Source organism: Plectropomus leopardus, chromosome 20 (assembly GCF_026936395.1).
Source record: "Plectropomus leopardus strain MGB_pleo_1.0 chromosome 20, ASM2693639v1, whole genome shotgun sequence".
Classification (NCBI taxonomy): domain Eukaryota; kingdom Metazoa; phylum Chordata; class Actinopteri; order Perciformes; family Serranidae; genus Plectropomus; species Plectropomus leopardus.
In genome coordinates this window covers 5,083,165-5,099,229 of record NC_142195.1, presented here as the reverse complement: position 1 = coordinate 5,099,229, position 16,065 = coordinate 5,083,165, and the positions used below count along the sequence as shown (strand labels likewise).

Below are 16,065 nucleotides of genomic sequence, written 5' to 3'. Positions count from 1 at the left end.
AGCCTTGCCAGACCACAATAACTAAAGTGACATTTCTAATATGCTGATGTTTGTTAGCTGTAAAGTTCACCATGTTTACCGTCTTAGTTTATCATCCTGAGAAAAACTGTGAAGTTGTTATCGTGACAGCAGTGTTGGGGCCGGGTTTTGGGAGTGGAGAGCAAATGTGCAAACTAACAATTTACCCCGGGATCTATTAATGTCAACACTTTCTTAGCTGTTGACATATCAGATAGTAAACACTAGATCAAGAACTGGCTGGATGGAAAGGCTCAACACCTCAGCAGTATGTTTACTCTGTGGAGCTCAGTGTACCATGACTTAATGCGGCAGATAAGGATTATAAAAGGAGGAAGCTTTTTGGGGGGGGGCATGTAGACACCGGGCTGAACAGTGAGGCAGGTATGTGCTGTTGACTGTAAACATGTTTCTTTTTTTTCCCTTTTAAAGTCAATTTTAGCAATATGTGTATTTAGGGTGTGTGTGTGTGTGTGGGGGGGGTGTATATATAACAATCTTAGATTTTCAACTGTAACCGTGGAACTGTTTGCTCACAAACAAAGGTGCAAATTTGGTTTCAGATGTGACACAATGACAGAAGATGGTTATTATAATGCTGGCATTTCATCAAAAGATCTATATGCTGTGTGAGCTACTGCACATCTAATGCACTAACAAACTTATTATGCATAGTTTACTCAATAGAGTATTTGCATTTTTACTACAAAGGGAAGTGTCTTTCATCTCATTATACTTTGTTTTTAAGGTGACTGTGTAACATCTGTCCAGGGGCTACAGATGAATAGTATCCTCTCAGCTAACACTCATATACAGCAGTGTTTATTATCCCTGAGAGACCTGGATTGACATGACTTTCTTTTGTACTACGTTCACAACCCTCCAAAGTCTGAGCAAATTGGCTTGCTTTCTTTAAAACTTGGGGGGAAAGGGCAATAAGCAACTGGCAAGGAGTGTTCCACAAATTAAAAGAAATCAGTAGATTTAGAAAATTATTTTCAAGAAAGATAGGGAAAATTGTCCAAAAAGCTTTATTTACAAGGGGCTTAAACATATACTTAATTTTCTTTTTTACAGTAAATATATTTTTAAGCATTTTGTTTTAGCTGTTACTTTTTTTTATTTATTTATCAATGCAATGCTGTTTTTCTTACTAATTTTTGGGTAATTTCTTCTAAAGTTCCTCATTGCTTTCTTCCCAATTTGTTCCACCTTTCCTGTTAATCTCAGACTGTCCTAAAAAATAATCACAAAAGACACAAAAGCACAGAAAGAAGCATAAGAGACACAAAATAACAACAAGAAGAGGCTAAGTAACTATAAAGTCTGTGTGTCTAACACCTTTAGTAGAGGTGGTGGGGCCTTGTCTGTGTCCAGGGGCCCATTGTCTCATAATCCGCCCATGCATACAAACAAAACAATAAAAAATAGTTAGGAGAAAGCCTTATTTTCTCCATGTTTGTCCCTCTGTGAATTTGTTTCAATATTCCCTTGACTAATACTGGCACTCTAAAAGAAAAAACTGCAAAGAGTTCCCCTTCAGAAGAGACCAGGATCAGGAATTTAGTGAAGGGGGTTCAATAATGGCACATTAAGTAAAACATGACTTTATTTTGGGTGTCACTGCCATAATTGTCTTTTAGGGAGAATATCAACAGTTAACCCTTTGAAACCTGATTAAATCAGCGTGATTTCTTTCAAAAACTTGGGAGAAAGGGAATAAGTAACTGAAATGAGAAATTCCCCCCAGTTACCAAGAAATTAGTGAAAAAAAGTACAGTAAGTACAATAAAATTACCAGAAAATGACCCCCCCCCATGAAACAAAACAAAACAAAACAAAAACGAAACGAAAGAAAAAAAAGTTAAAATTTGTAATAATTCTGTAATGTAATTTTAATTATATAATGATATAATTATGATAAATATATTGTTTTTCTTTAGGTTTTATTTTTTTTCTCCAAGAAATGTTTCCTTAGCTTGAAAGCAACACAAAGTGATGTGTCTCCAGGATTCAAAGATTAAAGCAGTCTCTCTCTCTGCATACAGCACCAACAAACTCCAACAAACTGATCCACAGTGGATATTATGCCCCTCGCTTATGAACACTGATCCATCAGCTGAGCGACAGGATTAATGTGCGGGAAATCTTAAACAAATATTGGCAACCAAAAAGATGTTCTGTGGGTGTAGCTGCTGATATCATATGTGGGTGGAGTACAATACCAACAAAAGCCGGTCACGAAACATCCACTGATGTCCTGGGATCCTCCGTGACTAAACTCTTTGCAAATGTGTTTCCAATTTGTCTGAATGGAGAAATTTGAAGAGATGACAGCCACAGATGATATTTTTTCTCCTCATATGTGTTGCACATTAATGTGTATAAGACCTGTTTATGAGCTCAGAGAAGAAAATCAAAGCTGAACTATGATCTGTGCAGTAAATCTCTCCCTTTTGTGTTGCAGTGTCTTTGCCCATCTTTATTTGTAAGTTATGACTAAATGTCCTGCTATGTGCTTTAAGGCTCTGCAGATTGCGGGTATGTTTGATAAAACACTCCCTAAATCCCCCATTTTGCACAATGTGACCCAAAATTATACATCTTGTTATCACCTATATATTGATGCATATTGATGTTCTTTCCAATACTTGTAATATGCTTATATTTTGCTTGAGTTTTTAAAAAGTGAAAAAAAGGCATATTATTTCTGGATTATTTCCGAAAAATCCTTTTTGATGTTGCAACTAACAGAATATTTATTCATCCAGATGGTTAGAGGATTCTCAAAGGATCCTGGGAAGTCCTTCAGAACAGCAGAAAGTGAGTGTGTTTACATGCTCAGGTTGTTTTTGGAGTATCTCAGTTATGCGTTGCGTATGTAAACATCATATCCTGAGCTCAGAAACTTAGATAAGGCAATCAGAAACAGAGTCAGCTTTACTGACCGAGTACGTGTACACATAAAAGGTATTTGACTCTCACAGGCAAACAGTTCAAAGAACAGTTTTCAAGATGATATAAACAGGCATACAGTTTTAAAAAAAGACAACAAAGCTGAACAGATAGGCAAAACCAAATATTTAGCTATAATTTACATACACAAAGAAAAAAAAAAGATGTGTAAATAAAAATCTATGAGAAGCAGCAATGAACAATAATGCATAATGTCACAAGGCAAACAGTTTTTGTAAACTGTAAACAAGATTATGGTGCAAGGGTGCAGAGTGCAAAGAGTGATTAATGTAACAGCTTCCATGAAATGGGTGGTTATGCACAGTTTATGTATGGATGTCTATATACAGCACATACAAGGGTTGCAAATTGTAAGCTTTCTTTCCTCGATCGATTAAACAGAAAATCAACGATCAATTAATTGTTATTTGAAAAAAATATATAAAAAATTTGCTGATTTCAAACAATACCAAATGTGTGTTGTTGTTTTTTTTAACTCTGTTCAAGCTAAAATCAACATATTGCATATATTTTGACAGTATTTCATAGCCGATCAATTAATCGCTTAAAATTTCACATCTTTAAATAAAAACTTTAAGATTGATTTATTGATTGTTGATTAATTGTTATCATCCCTAGTATACACTATGTGCTTAGATTTCTATATATTACAATGATGATATGTACATACATAGGTGTAGATTCATGTTTTTAGAACACGTGCACTGGTCCCTCTCAGTAAAATTATGAAAGTAGCACAGGACTTAAATGAGTTAAAGGACCTAAAATGTAAATCTGTATTATTGAATTATTAAAGAAAACAAAAACAATTCTTGAGTAGACATGACCTACATTCCATCACTGGTATACTGGTTATGCTCAAGTTTTTCGGGGGAATCCTGCTTAGGCTATATGCTGCAAATGTAAATGTACATGTATATGCTTATGTATATGTATATCCTAGTTTCAGACACCTAGATAAGAAAATAAAACTATGCCATCCCTCCAGTGACCAGTGCTGAGAAACTGTCCCACGCTGGGAGCTTCGTGCTGACCCCTGAAGCACAGAGTGAACATCTAAAGGTGATTAAAGCTGCCTCTGTTTGGATGGAGGCTGCTGTGATCTGATTGGCCCGCCCCCGCACGTTGTGGGCGGGATTTATTTTGGGGCTGCAGGCTGACTCCACTTGAACACAGTGAAGGTTGTGACAGCATGGGCTCGCGCTGCTGGGGAAGTAAGGAGCCACCAAATCCAAACAGAGGCAACTTTTAAATCAAGCGGAGACCTCAGCCTGACGTCCACATCGACATGAAACAGGCTCGATAAGTATATTAATGTCACACACTTTGCGCGGCGTCGTGACTTTGTTTTTACTCGGTCCAAAAAAAAGTGCTATCCTTTTATGGGCTCGCAACTCTTAACGAACATGAACTCAGCGGACAGGTGCGTTGACAGGCTAATTAATAGCTAGGTTTTGTTTTGACGTCTTTAATTTGGCTCGTCTTTGCTCCGAAATTGGCGGTGTTTGTTGAGAAAATGGAGAAACCTTATTTGGCGCGTGAAAGCGGCGAAAGTGAGTCGTCGTCCGGTTCTACCACCTTGTCCGAGGGGGAAGAAGACATGACACCCGGGGCTTTATTGGACATCAAAGTTTCTGCAGATGGAGATGATGGACGCAACTCGGACTTTCAAAGTGTCAACGAAGATGAGGACGACAAGAGGACACCAAGGGATGAAGGGAGTGAGGAAGAAGGAGACGAAGACGAAAAGGTAACAAACTACTACAAATGTGAGATGCAGATATGAATGTATAAGGGACTGTTCGTTATTTATCAGAGGCGAGGGTGGCTGGGGTGTGGCTTCATTTTCTTTTAACCCTCTCTGAAGGTACACATATTTTTCCTTGAATGAATTGGAGAAAATGCATGACTCACCCTCCACCATAAACTATTAGATTAAAAAAAAGTATTTCTTAAAAGATAAAAGTTCAAAATGAAAACCTTGAGTTGAAAAATACTTGTTTTTTTCCACCCTTGTTGTGCATGCTGGTTAGTCAGTGCAAAATGTACATTTTTGACAAAATATTTTAAAAGGAAACATTTAATATATAGTGATTTTGATGAAATATTACTTTTTTTTAATTACTTTTGTAAACTTAAATTTTTATTTTTATTTATTTAATTTACTGATGGACACATTTGTCCCACAATAATGTGCTCAAGAACCATGGGAATTTGAAAATTTAACAATAATTTCTATTTTTACAGTTTCTAGCCATGAGAAATGGTAAAATTCCAGGGAGTTTTTAAAAGAAAAACCTGTTTTTTTCTTTGAAAGTATGGCAGTGAAATAAATACAAATACACGCCCCTCCCTCAAGCCAAAATAAAAAACAAAAGTACCACCCTAGTGCGCTAAAAATTATTTGACACACGGTCCCTTTGTTTATATGAAGTGTTTACTCATGTTAAATATAAGCTATACCACACTCTGTCTGGTGGTTAAAGAGAATACAGAAACACACAACATGACACTAATCCTTTAAATCGCTTTAACACTTTGAAAGATAGTATTAATTTTGCCCACGCTGTCAAAACATTTGTAAACAACCATCAGCTCAGTGCTCACGTTTGGTTGGTTGCATGCGTCATGAGGTCAGTGCAGTTGAAGTGTAATTCATGCTGTGTGCTTCTTTGACTCCATCAGCTCTATTTACAAGTAATCAGTGCATCTTCTTTTAGTACAGTATGTGAAAGCTGCACTGCTCCCCATCAGTCAGCTGCAGTGAATGTTTGCAATGAGTACTGCTTAAACATGTTATGTAATTGCCTAACTGCATTTTCAATTTGTGGCTGTGATAAATTACCATAACTGAAAGTATTAACACATTCTTCCTACAACCATCTGAAGAGAAATAAAATACTCTGTCTGTTTCATGGGAAAAACAGATTTTTAACCAGTTCCCTAAGCTCAACCTCTTTCTCCGTAATATAAACAAAGATGTAAGCAGGTTATGGTGTGCGTGAGTGTATGTTGTTTGTTTGTTTGTTTGTTTGTTTGTTTGTGTGTTTAAATAATGCAGCGTAATACAGCACTCTTTAACAGAATGCTAATTTAATGAAGTTTTTGATCAGTTTTTGACGTTTTTGCCTGTTTGCCGATTCAGCATTGAGGTTCTTTAGGAGGGTGCAGTTTTTTGGTTCTTTTGAATTGTATTGCATGTTATTAAGAAGCGTTTCCTATATTTTTTCCACCCCGTTATATCAAAAAAGTTAGACTAAATTTTGGATACACCACTCAGTCTAACGCAACAGAATTTAGCGGCCCCAGACACTGAGGCCTCTCCAAAACCCTCATAATCATTGGACAGTGTTGTTAAAAGACCTAATATGCTAATTTTTAAGGTTCATACTTTTATTTTGGGTTTTTACTCAAACATGTTTACATGTTTTATAGTCAAAAAACACTTTAGTATTCACCTCTTGTCTTAGATACCTTGTTTTAATGCCTGTCCCTCCCTAACTAAGTCTGCTCTGGTTGGTCAGTATTTGTGTGTCTTCCACATCTGTGCTTGAGGCCACCAGCTTGGTGTCTTTGCACCATCATTGCAGCTGGGAATGGTCTGTAACGGAGTATGGCAGCATTTCTACATAAAAAAAAATCACCAATAAAAGTTTTACAAGCGTACATGTTCCAGCAGGAATATCAGAGTTTTCCACACATTGATTTATTTGTAGCAGACTGCCACAATTAAACATCTGCCGCCGGCTGTTTTTGGAGCTGGACTGTTAATTAGGAGCGCTTTTAAAATTAATACACCTTTCGATTATTCATTGCACCACACTGTCAGAGCACAGAGCATACTCTGGGCACAGATGGAGCATTAGTATATCAGACGCAGTGAAAGTGAAATTTAATTGTTCAGTCTGCTGGATATAAAAGTTTGCATTCACTCTCAGCAGTTGCTCCTCTCATTCATTGATCTAATCTGATCAGCAGATCAATTATTCACCCCACGAGTCACAAATTGCAGCTGAGGAAAAAAACAACTCATGGGGAGCTTTGCCTGTGCTGCTGTCGTGGACCCTTAAAAACCTCCAAATTTGGAGAGGGAACACAGAATGATAGAAATGGATACACATGCATTTTAAAGTAAACAAACAAAAGTTTGCTGTTGATGTCCTCATCATCTTTCCAACCCGCCGACATCAGCTACCTCTACACATACACTCTCATTCTGTGGGAAACACTATATGATCTGAAACTGTGGAAAAATTAACAATATTGGCAACCAAAATTTAATGGCTGCCTGACATTAGCATGTAACTACATGTGGCAATGTATTTCATTTAAACACTTGAAGTAGTGTGCCAAGAAAGGGCAACCACATAAAGAAATTGACTTGTAGCCAGTATAGAAAAAAACATTGGAAACAGTATTCAGAACGATCTGAAGCCTGAGGTTTTTAGTGATTATTTCAGCCTATGGCCAAAGTTAATATGAACATCTGACCTTGTAACATATATATGACAGGAAACAAGGAAATGCATAATAACTCCTCTTTAAACAACCTTCCAGGGTTTTCCATAACTGTCGGGTATTAATTTTCCAGAAAATCTGATGTTTAGCTTCTGTGACTGGAATGTAATGGTAGTGGTACAGAACATGAGAGGCCCAAACTGGGGCTCATCACACTCTAACCTTGAGTTTTGGGAGGAGTGTGAAGTTATTGTGGTGTTTATTCAGGAAACAGATGGGAAAAATGAGGAAGACAAAAATCATGTCTCAGCCGTTTTAATTCATATAACACTTTGCATGGATGTGTCTGCAGACTGGTCTGACTGGCTCGGATGAGCACAATGCAATCTGATGTGTGCAAGGGTGTGCTTTGAGGTTTTAAGCAGTTGCCTGACCTGTAAACCTTTACCAAATCATACCATGCAGCGTGACTTCAGGCTGTAGGTGTGGCTGACTGTTATCCTTTATTAAGTCTCATATAAGCAGTGGGAAAACACAGAAGCTTGTGCAACATTATCCATCTATCACCCCACACTGTTTTTCCGTAAAATTTCCTTGATGCAGTGTTCCAAAGCATCACAGCTAAATGTTGCTAATCTGTCCTCTTTGAGATGACACATGCACCCATTGTGAATCCAAAAACAATCACTGCTTTGTCATGAAGTTGGACTTGAATAGACCTGCAGACAGGACCCACATTGCATTTTCTTTACAGAATGTAATATAACTCATTTCATTATTAGTCATTCTTTTGTTTTGCTACAACTGTTAAATCATTTTTTGTAAGCATATCAGACCCCAGCATGCACCGACATCCCCCTGCAACATACCCCCGGCGTGGTGTCATGTTTGCTAACACTGGTGCATTACTAATTTGGTGAGGCTGAATAACAGTTTGACAGTCCATTAGCTTAATAGAGCTGAGATATCACAGACAAAGGGAATGATGAAAACTGGTCTCTTATTTCATCCTGTCCCAAAGTGAACTGTTCTGCACCATTGTGCTGTATATATTTTACTAAAATAAAATTTTCTTTTTTGGGAAATAAATGGAATATGATTTTTAAAAATATTTTAACTAAAATTAAACTAGATTTAAATAGACTTTAAAAGCAAAAGCCATAGGGGCATGTATTGGCTGAACCCCGTGCCCTTTTCTCCTGCTCCCTTTTGAAATGTCACTTTGAAGTTCATTTAAAACCAGTGACCTCTCTGACGCTGGCCGCAAAGCAGGAGATGTAATTTGACCTGTTTTACTGCACTAAACTGACACGTCGCTGGCCAGAGCAGCACAAAGCAGGTAAGCTGACCTGCCAGTGCAGAGCAGCCTTCCAGTGGCATTACTACAGCGTTAATCAGGGAACCCTGACTTTTAACCTTTGTCCTGCTGCTGTGGAGTTAAAGGAGGAAAGACTTCTGAGAACATGCTTCATGTCACCTTTTTAGACTCTGCCTTGCGTAATGTTTCTAAAAATGAGATACTTACTATGATGGTACTTCTTTACAATATCTTACCATGGCTGCATCTTTGTCCATCCCAGACATCTGAATCAGTGTAATGTTATGGAGAACATTTCCTTTAGTCAGAATGAGATCATTCCATTCATGGTCCCTCCTTACATGCACAAGATCAAATAACATAAAAAGATTAAAATAGGACACATACAGTCCAGATTTTAAACAGATTCTGGCCCAGGACACTGTATGTGAACTACTACTGTTAATTATGGTGTATTGTATGTTTGAGGTCAGTGTCAATAGCTGGTGCACCTGTTCTTCACTGTTCAAGTATATGAATTATGAAATTATGTTTGAAGGAGCTGAAATAATTAATTGAATAATTGCTCAGTTAATTGTTAAACTTTTAGTCTTTTTTTCCCAGCGAAAATGCCAAATATTTGTTGGTCCCATCTTCTCAATTGTGATTGGATTTCTGCTTTATATTAGTGTAAATTTAATATCTTTTGACTTTTGGTTGGGCAAAACAGGCAATTGGAAGATCTTACCTCGGGCTTAAGTACATTTGACAAATATTTTGACTATTTTCTGACATTTTGTGGTAGGACACTTAAGGATTATTTTTTGTAATGGATATATCTGTTCTGATTATTTTCTCCGGTAAGTAACTCATCGTTGGGTCCACAGAATGTCATAAAATGGTCAAAAAAGTCCAATAGGAATGGAAGGAATAAAAAAATTAACCCATTATAGTATTATGATATGTTGTGTGGCAGTGTTATTTATATTTTATTGATTCACGGACAATAAGTAGCTATTTTTTATCATGTGAATTATTAATATTGCAAATAACTGCTAGAATAACTAGATGATAGAATACAATTTGCTACATTTTTCTGCAATAAAAGTGATTGAAAAGAGATGAAGAAACTAAAAACCTGATCTTGTAGATAAAACAGATACTGATAAAAGTTGACATAATGTGCAAGGTAGTTAATCTAATTATATCGTGATGTATGTTATCACAATACTCAGATTATAGCAAAAAGTTTAAAATCACATTACTGTTGTTTTATGACGTAAGTATTCCACTAATATCTGACCATCGGGCCTCTGGTGATTTTTCAGATCAACAGTCTGAAACCCAAAGATATTTAGCGTTTGATCACAGAAAACTGCACTGAAGAAACAAGCAAAAATTCACATTGGAGAAGCTTTAACCACTATATTTTGGCATCAGTCAATTCATTAATCAAGAAAATACTCACCAGTTTAATTTTAAAAAATGCCCATAACTTGCTTGAGTCTAAACTGATGTCCTAAAATCATTTGTTTTGCAGAACCACTTGATATATAAGTAATTATGACATATGACAAAGTAGCAAATTCTCATTTTTGAGACCTGGAACCAGAGAATATTTGGCATTTTTGTTTGAAACAATTAATAGTTAAAGATTGATTTTCTTTCGACTGATTCATCAACTCAGTTGTTGCAGCTCTTTCTATTTTTTTGAAAGCTAAGTTTACAATGGAAGAGTTTAATCGAAGTAGTTAAAGAGGAGTTTTTGGTATAATACTCATATAAGCTTCACAAAAAGAACTGTTTTTGTTCTCCCTTGATACATAGGTTTGAATATGACTTGAGGCTTTATTCTTGGTTTCAGCTGCATGTTGGACTGTTACAAATAGTTGTAGATTTCAGATGATACTTGTGTCTAACACACAGTGAGTCGTACACAGTGCTTGCTAAGTCACGCAGTCTATATGTGTCCTGCTTTTATACCCCCCCCCATAACCATAAATCCTTTGTTCCCATACTTTCTCATCTCTGCCTCTTATGTTGTGATAGCAGAGTACAGGAATTGCCATTCATGTTATGCTAATCCCACCATTTCCTATTTGGGTTTCTTGCGTTTATATTTGCTGCTGCAACAACAAATGCATTTCCCACACTAGATGATGACTGAAGGTTTGTCTGATCCACCGTAATTCAGCTTTAAATGTCACACTATCAGCAATGTATGATATTTCAAAGCAGCATTCCCACCACAGTATGATAAGTAATAAAAACTTGTGGGCAGCTTGTTTTGGCATAGATCTGAGAACATCTTGCAACAACAGTGATTATTCCTATTCTTCCCACATGCCAGGTTTGCTTTGAGTCTTGGCAGTGACTGCAGATGTTTGTGTAGTAGTTACTTGACAATCAGGTGGATTATCCTCAGTGCACGGAGTGAGCACCAACATAAACTGATTGGCTTCCTCAGTGACGGGGTGGGATGGAAAATGCATTCCGTCATCCACTGCTCATGCCACCCAAGAATACATTCTCAGAGGGATATTTTGCAGATTTACAACCAGCTTTGTATCAAAACAATATGTAGTATGTGTAGATGAACTGTGGTAAACTTCCCTCCATCTAAACAGTACCTACATTTTCTGGCAGTTTTTCTTGCTCTCTGGCTGCTGCACCAACTACAGGCTGTACTTGCGCATTTTCTTTTTTGCCTGCCACCCACGCAGCTACAGCGGACACAAAAAGTATAGAAGCAGATCAAGACACAGACCCAACCCCCCCCTCCTCGTACTGTTTTGCATATTTCTCTTTTCAAATTTTTTCAGAAATGGGACAACCTTTAGCTCATCTGGTAGAGTGTGCACCCCATTGAGGCTGAGGCGTGTTTGCAGCAGCCCGGGTTCAATTCCAAACTGCATCCCTTTGCTGCATGTCATCCCCTCTTTCACCCACATCTCCTTTCAACCTTCAGATGTCTTGTCTTTAAAGGCAAAAAAATGCCCCAAAAATAATCCCCCAAAAAAGTTTTCAGAAACATATTTTAGATTACTGTTTAGCTGTAATAAGAGTTTGTTTGTTACCAACTGGCTGCTTTTTTGTTGAACGGACACATAACGTTACCCAGTAGTGGTAGTATTTATTTTGGTCTGTTGCGATGCAATGCATTCTGGTAGTTGTAGGTTTATTGAGATAAAATGAATGTAGCAGTCCTTGTTCTCTGTTTTCTTCCCATCAGTTTAAAAAGTTTTTGTGTCTCTTTACTGCAAAGACAGGCCAGTTTTATGTAAGGATTATCTTTATATTTATGAAATAAAGTGATCTTTAAGTGGCCATACTAAATATTTTTATGAAAATTATGTATCAAATGTCGGTGTGAACTTTGATGAACCTACTGAATATTATAGCCTAATTCTGCAGCTGCTTTCTGCATCATGGAGCTTTATAGTGATATACAGCTCAGTTTTTAGTTGTCTGCAGATTCACTGTTTTGGTTCACTCCAAGCTGTTCACATTGAAAAAGCTCTAAAAATCCACATTTTTTCCCTCAAATTTGTTGTACCGTTTACATTTTTTTTTCTGCTTTTAACCCTCCTTTCTATCCCTTTTTTTAAATTCTGTGACATTGTATTTATAACACTAACTTTACATCCATTCATCTTCATTCTTCACCCAACAGACAGCTGCTGTCAGCTGATAGTTTCAACCCCATGTTTGCCCATGTTTGCCCATGCTTGTATATTACACTGAATGATGTTCTGTATGGAGCAGTCAAATCATTTACTGCTCCGGCCAGATGACAAATTACTTCCCTAAAAGCAAAATCAATAATGTTAGAGGGCTGTAAAAACAACAAACAACCCACATACAGAGATAAAAGAAAAACAGAAAACATCTTTCCTAAAATGAAATATCAGCACTTCTGTGTGGAACAGTTTAGTCTGATCAAACTGGCACACTCCTCTGCAGTGAGTAATGAGTTTGTACGAATGGGAACTAACCATGTGTGACAATTGGCACTCTGCAAACTGCGTCAACTTGAGGATTAAAACAACTAGAATGCTTTGTTGAACTGGAGCTGCCCTGTTTAGGTTAGCAGAACGCTCATTCATCTCATGACAGACACGTCCATTTGGTCTGGCTGTGTTTGTGGAGGGAGATTTATCTGTTTAAAAATGTCTGCAGGATAGCGATGAATTGTTTTTCATGACATAAGTGAAGGCTGACAGACTATGTTTCAGATGCACATGTTCCACACACTCTAAAATATCACCATAACTTTCGTCTAACCATGTCATCAATGTAAGCATATTTGGTGGTCATTCTTTCTGCCGACTACATCATTCCTGCTGGGGCTTTAATCCACAATGTTCAATAAAATTCATGGAGTAGAAATTAAATTTCACTGGTTTTAGCTTCATCAGTCTGATAATTTGCTGCTTTTAAGCTGTTTATCTCATTGTTAATTGAGTATCTTTTGGATTTTGGAGTGTCAGAAAAGCAATTTGAAGGGGTCACCTCTCTCAGAGGATTTGTTGTGGTGATTTTAGACATAAATTGGACATAATGGAGACCAAACGATTAATCTATAGATTTAAAACAAATCAACAAATTAGGCGATGCTTAAAATAGTCTTTGTAGTCGTCCCTAATATCTTTTACTACAAATATAACCTCCCTCCACCTGACCAGCCGTCTTTTATAACCTCCCTCCACCTGACCAGCCAAAGCAGCATGTAGAAGAGTAGCAGCTTCATGATGCATCCAGGCACAGTTATACGACCGTTTCCACTGCAGGAATTGGGGGTGGTCTTAGGGTGATGAAACAAGTCCCTGCCTCAGGGTAGGTACTTCAGTGCGGCCCTGAAAAACTGCTGGGTGGGGCTTGGCTTTGACTTGGTGCTGATTGGGTATATAGAGAGGCATAAAAAGACGTCAAGAAAACAAGTGCCATTTTTAATACTACGGTCATGTGATGTCCAAATAATAGGAGTGACAACTTGCCCACTGGAAAAAGCTATCAACTAGCTATCGACCTCTTGTTTAAATGATCTTAGCATCAAAACACAACCCGTCTTTTTCGTATCTTCCATGATGTTCTGACTTTATGACGACAAAGCCAATGAACTCAACAAAGTCAGAAGTACGATTTCCCAACTCGGAAACTCCGACCAACCTCCGAAGAAGATGATACATGATTATGTCATGATTGAAACTGTTGGAGGAAAATTATGTCAACTCAATGGGGACACAAAGGCTGAGAGGACTGACCAGGTTGTGCCTGTAAGTGTTTTCCTGTAAAGGTTTTGACCTGAGTTCCTGCAATGGAAACACACCTATTGAGAGTAGTTCATCTGTGTTTTGACAGCGCACAGAGCCCAATTACTAAATCACTGAAGTTATGTGTGTTAACCATAAGAAAATAGACTTGAAGCCTAAAAATACACTTTGTCGCACATGCATAGCATGAATGAATTGCAAGCTGTTACAAAGCAGGTGTAGATAATTTGTAATTCGGCCTTCTGTGTAGACGTGGCTTTATAGACTGTTGTGAGTTCAGTGCAGATTTGTTTCAGAGCATCACAGGACAGAGCCACATACTCCAAAATGTGTTTTGTTTGAAGGAAGCTGATCACTCTAAGGGAAGTTAGACCCGCTAGAATTGATTTCATGACAGCAGCTAGCCAACAGTTGAGTCATCATGATTGAAATATCTAACACCCACCTCTTCTAACAGACAAGTAGAGAATGCTATGTAGGGTACTGATGAATGAAATTGATATGCTATTATTGATGACATCTCCTTGATCTACTGTGCTTTGGATTGTACTTCATTGTACATGACTTTAGATGAAAGCATCTGGCAAACTGATCTATATCTAATGGTCTAAATCTAAACATTTAAATCTAAATGTCTATGTTTGGAACATACATGTTCTGTCAAATTTTGAACAGAAATGTGTTGCAATCTGGAATTGTGGTGTGTAAAAGATGTAAGATACTAACTGGCATGCAAACAGCTGTTAGATCAGACCTGTTTTTATGCTGCTCCAAAGTACTTTACTGAACACTGTAAACAGTTTTAGGTTCAAATGTGGCCACTGATCTTGACTGTGTTTATTAGTCTTATGCAATGGATTGACCAGTAAGACTTTACACACACACACACACACACACACACACACACACACACACACACACACACACACACACACACACACACTGTTCAGGGCAAAGTTAGACTTGACAGCAGTTCATTCATTTTAGGGATGTATGATGGAGTGGTAGCAGTCCTTGTTCTTAACTGTCTTCTTAACAAGTAAAGTGTCATTGACAAATGGGAGGCTTTTAGTGTCTGGAGGCTGATCATTCTGCATTACTGAAATTGATGGAAACCAATGGTTGACTAGAGGCTCAGAAATGCATAGTCATCAGTTTAAAATTTGCTTTGTTAAAAGTAAAGCAATGTACTGTTTTAAACTTTTGTTATTCTTTAATTTCTTTCTGGTTTTCAACAACCAAGTCAAGATGTTAGGAGTCTCTTACTTTCTACCATCCGTCTCTTTAAGAGCCTGCTCCCTGAAGTTGGAAGGGCAACTGTCATGTATTGCATCAGTGCTCTTTGTGTATCAATATTTGCTTCTGCTTGACAATGTTTAACTCTCTTCTCTCAGTTGCTTGCCCCCAAATAAGCAGCCATTTATTTAAGCAGGCTGCCAGTCAGGGTGATTAGAGGGACGTCCAGTGTCAGTGTATGCTTTGTAGCAAAGAGGATTAACACAATCTGGTTAAGACTCTTTTCACTCCTACTTTGGGGCGAGTCTTCCCAAGATCCATCTCTGACTTATGACTCTTCTGTCCTGTCCTTTGTCTGCGTGCTGGTCTGGGTTTAATCAACACCATTTGATATGACTGAGCATTTTAAGTAATGCAGGAGCTTAAGTTTGTTGTTACCTAAACAAAATGTCTTTAGGTCGGAATTTACCTGTCGGTCAGTGTACATCATCGGAGGGAAGCAAGGTAAGAGGCTGTTGACACTGCTGATTGGATTAGGAAGTGGGGTGAATGTAATGTTCCTGAAAATAATGTATTTTATTTATCTTAGCTTGTATGTAAAGCGATAGACTAAACTTTGTGTGTTTTAATTCCTTTTGAATGAACACACTTACATGCATACTTACATTTGTGTCAATATAGGTTGATTATTTTTTAAAATGTGCCTACTGCTGTAACAAGAGAGGACATTTCTATCTCTATTTTGAGTTTTTAAAGGATACAAAAAGGAATATCTTTGCTGCTTCATTCATTTTCCAAGAAACAAAT

At 37.5% G+C, this 16,065-nt stretch overlaps 1 protein-coding gene across 7 annotated transcripts in view; it reads left to right on the top strand.

Annotated features, from left to right (window-relative positions):
- The first annotated feature begins 4,175 nt into the window (after positions 1–4,175).
- The window catches only part of mast4 (microtubule associated serine/threonine kinase family member 4), a 125,036-nt gene continuing 113,146 nt past the window's right edge, over positions 4,176–16,065 (top strand). For 6 of the 7 annotated variants that reach the window (XM_088071300.1, XM_042509471.2, XM_042509470.2 and 3 more), the window contains exon 1: positions 4,176–4,744. In XM_088071300.1, the coding sequence (XP_087927426.1) occupies positions 4,511–4,744 (234 nt within the window). In that variant the 5' untranslated portion in view covers positions 4,176–4,510. Of the gene's footprint in view, positions 4,745–15,479; positions 15,763–16,065 lie in introns of those variants that run through there. The other variant, XM_088071301.1, reaches the window with a different exon arrangement.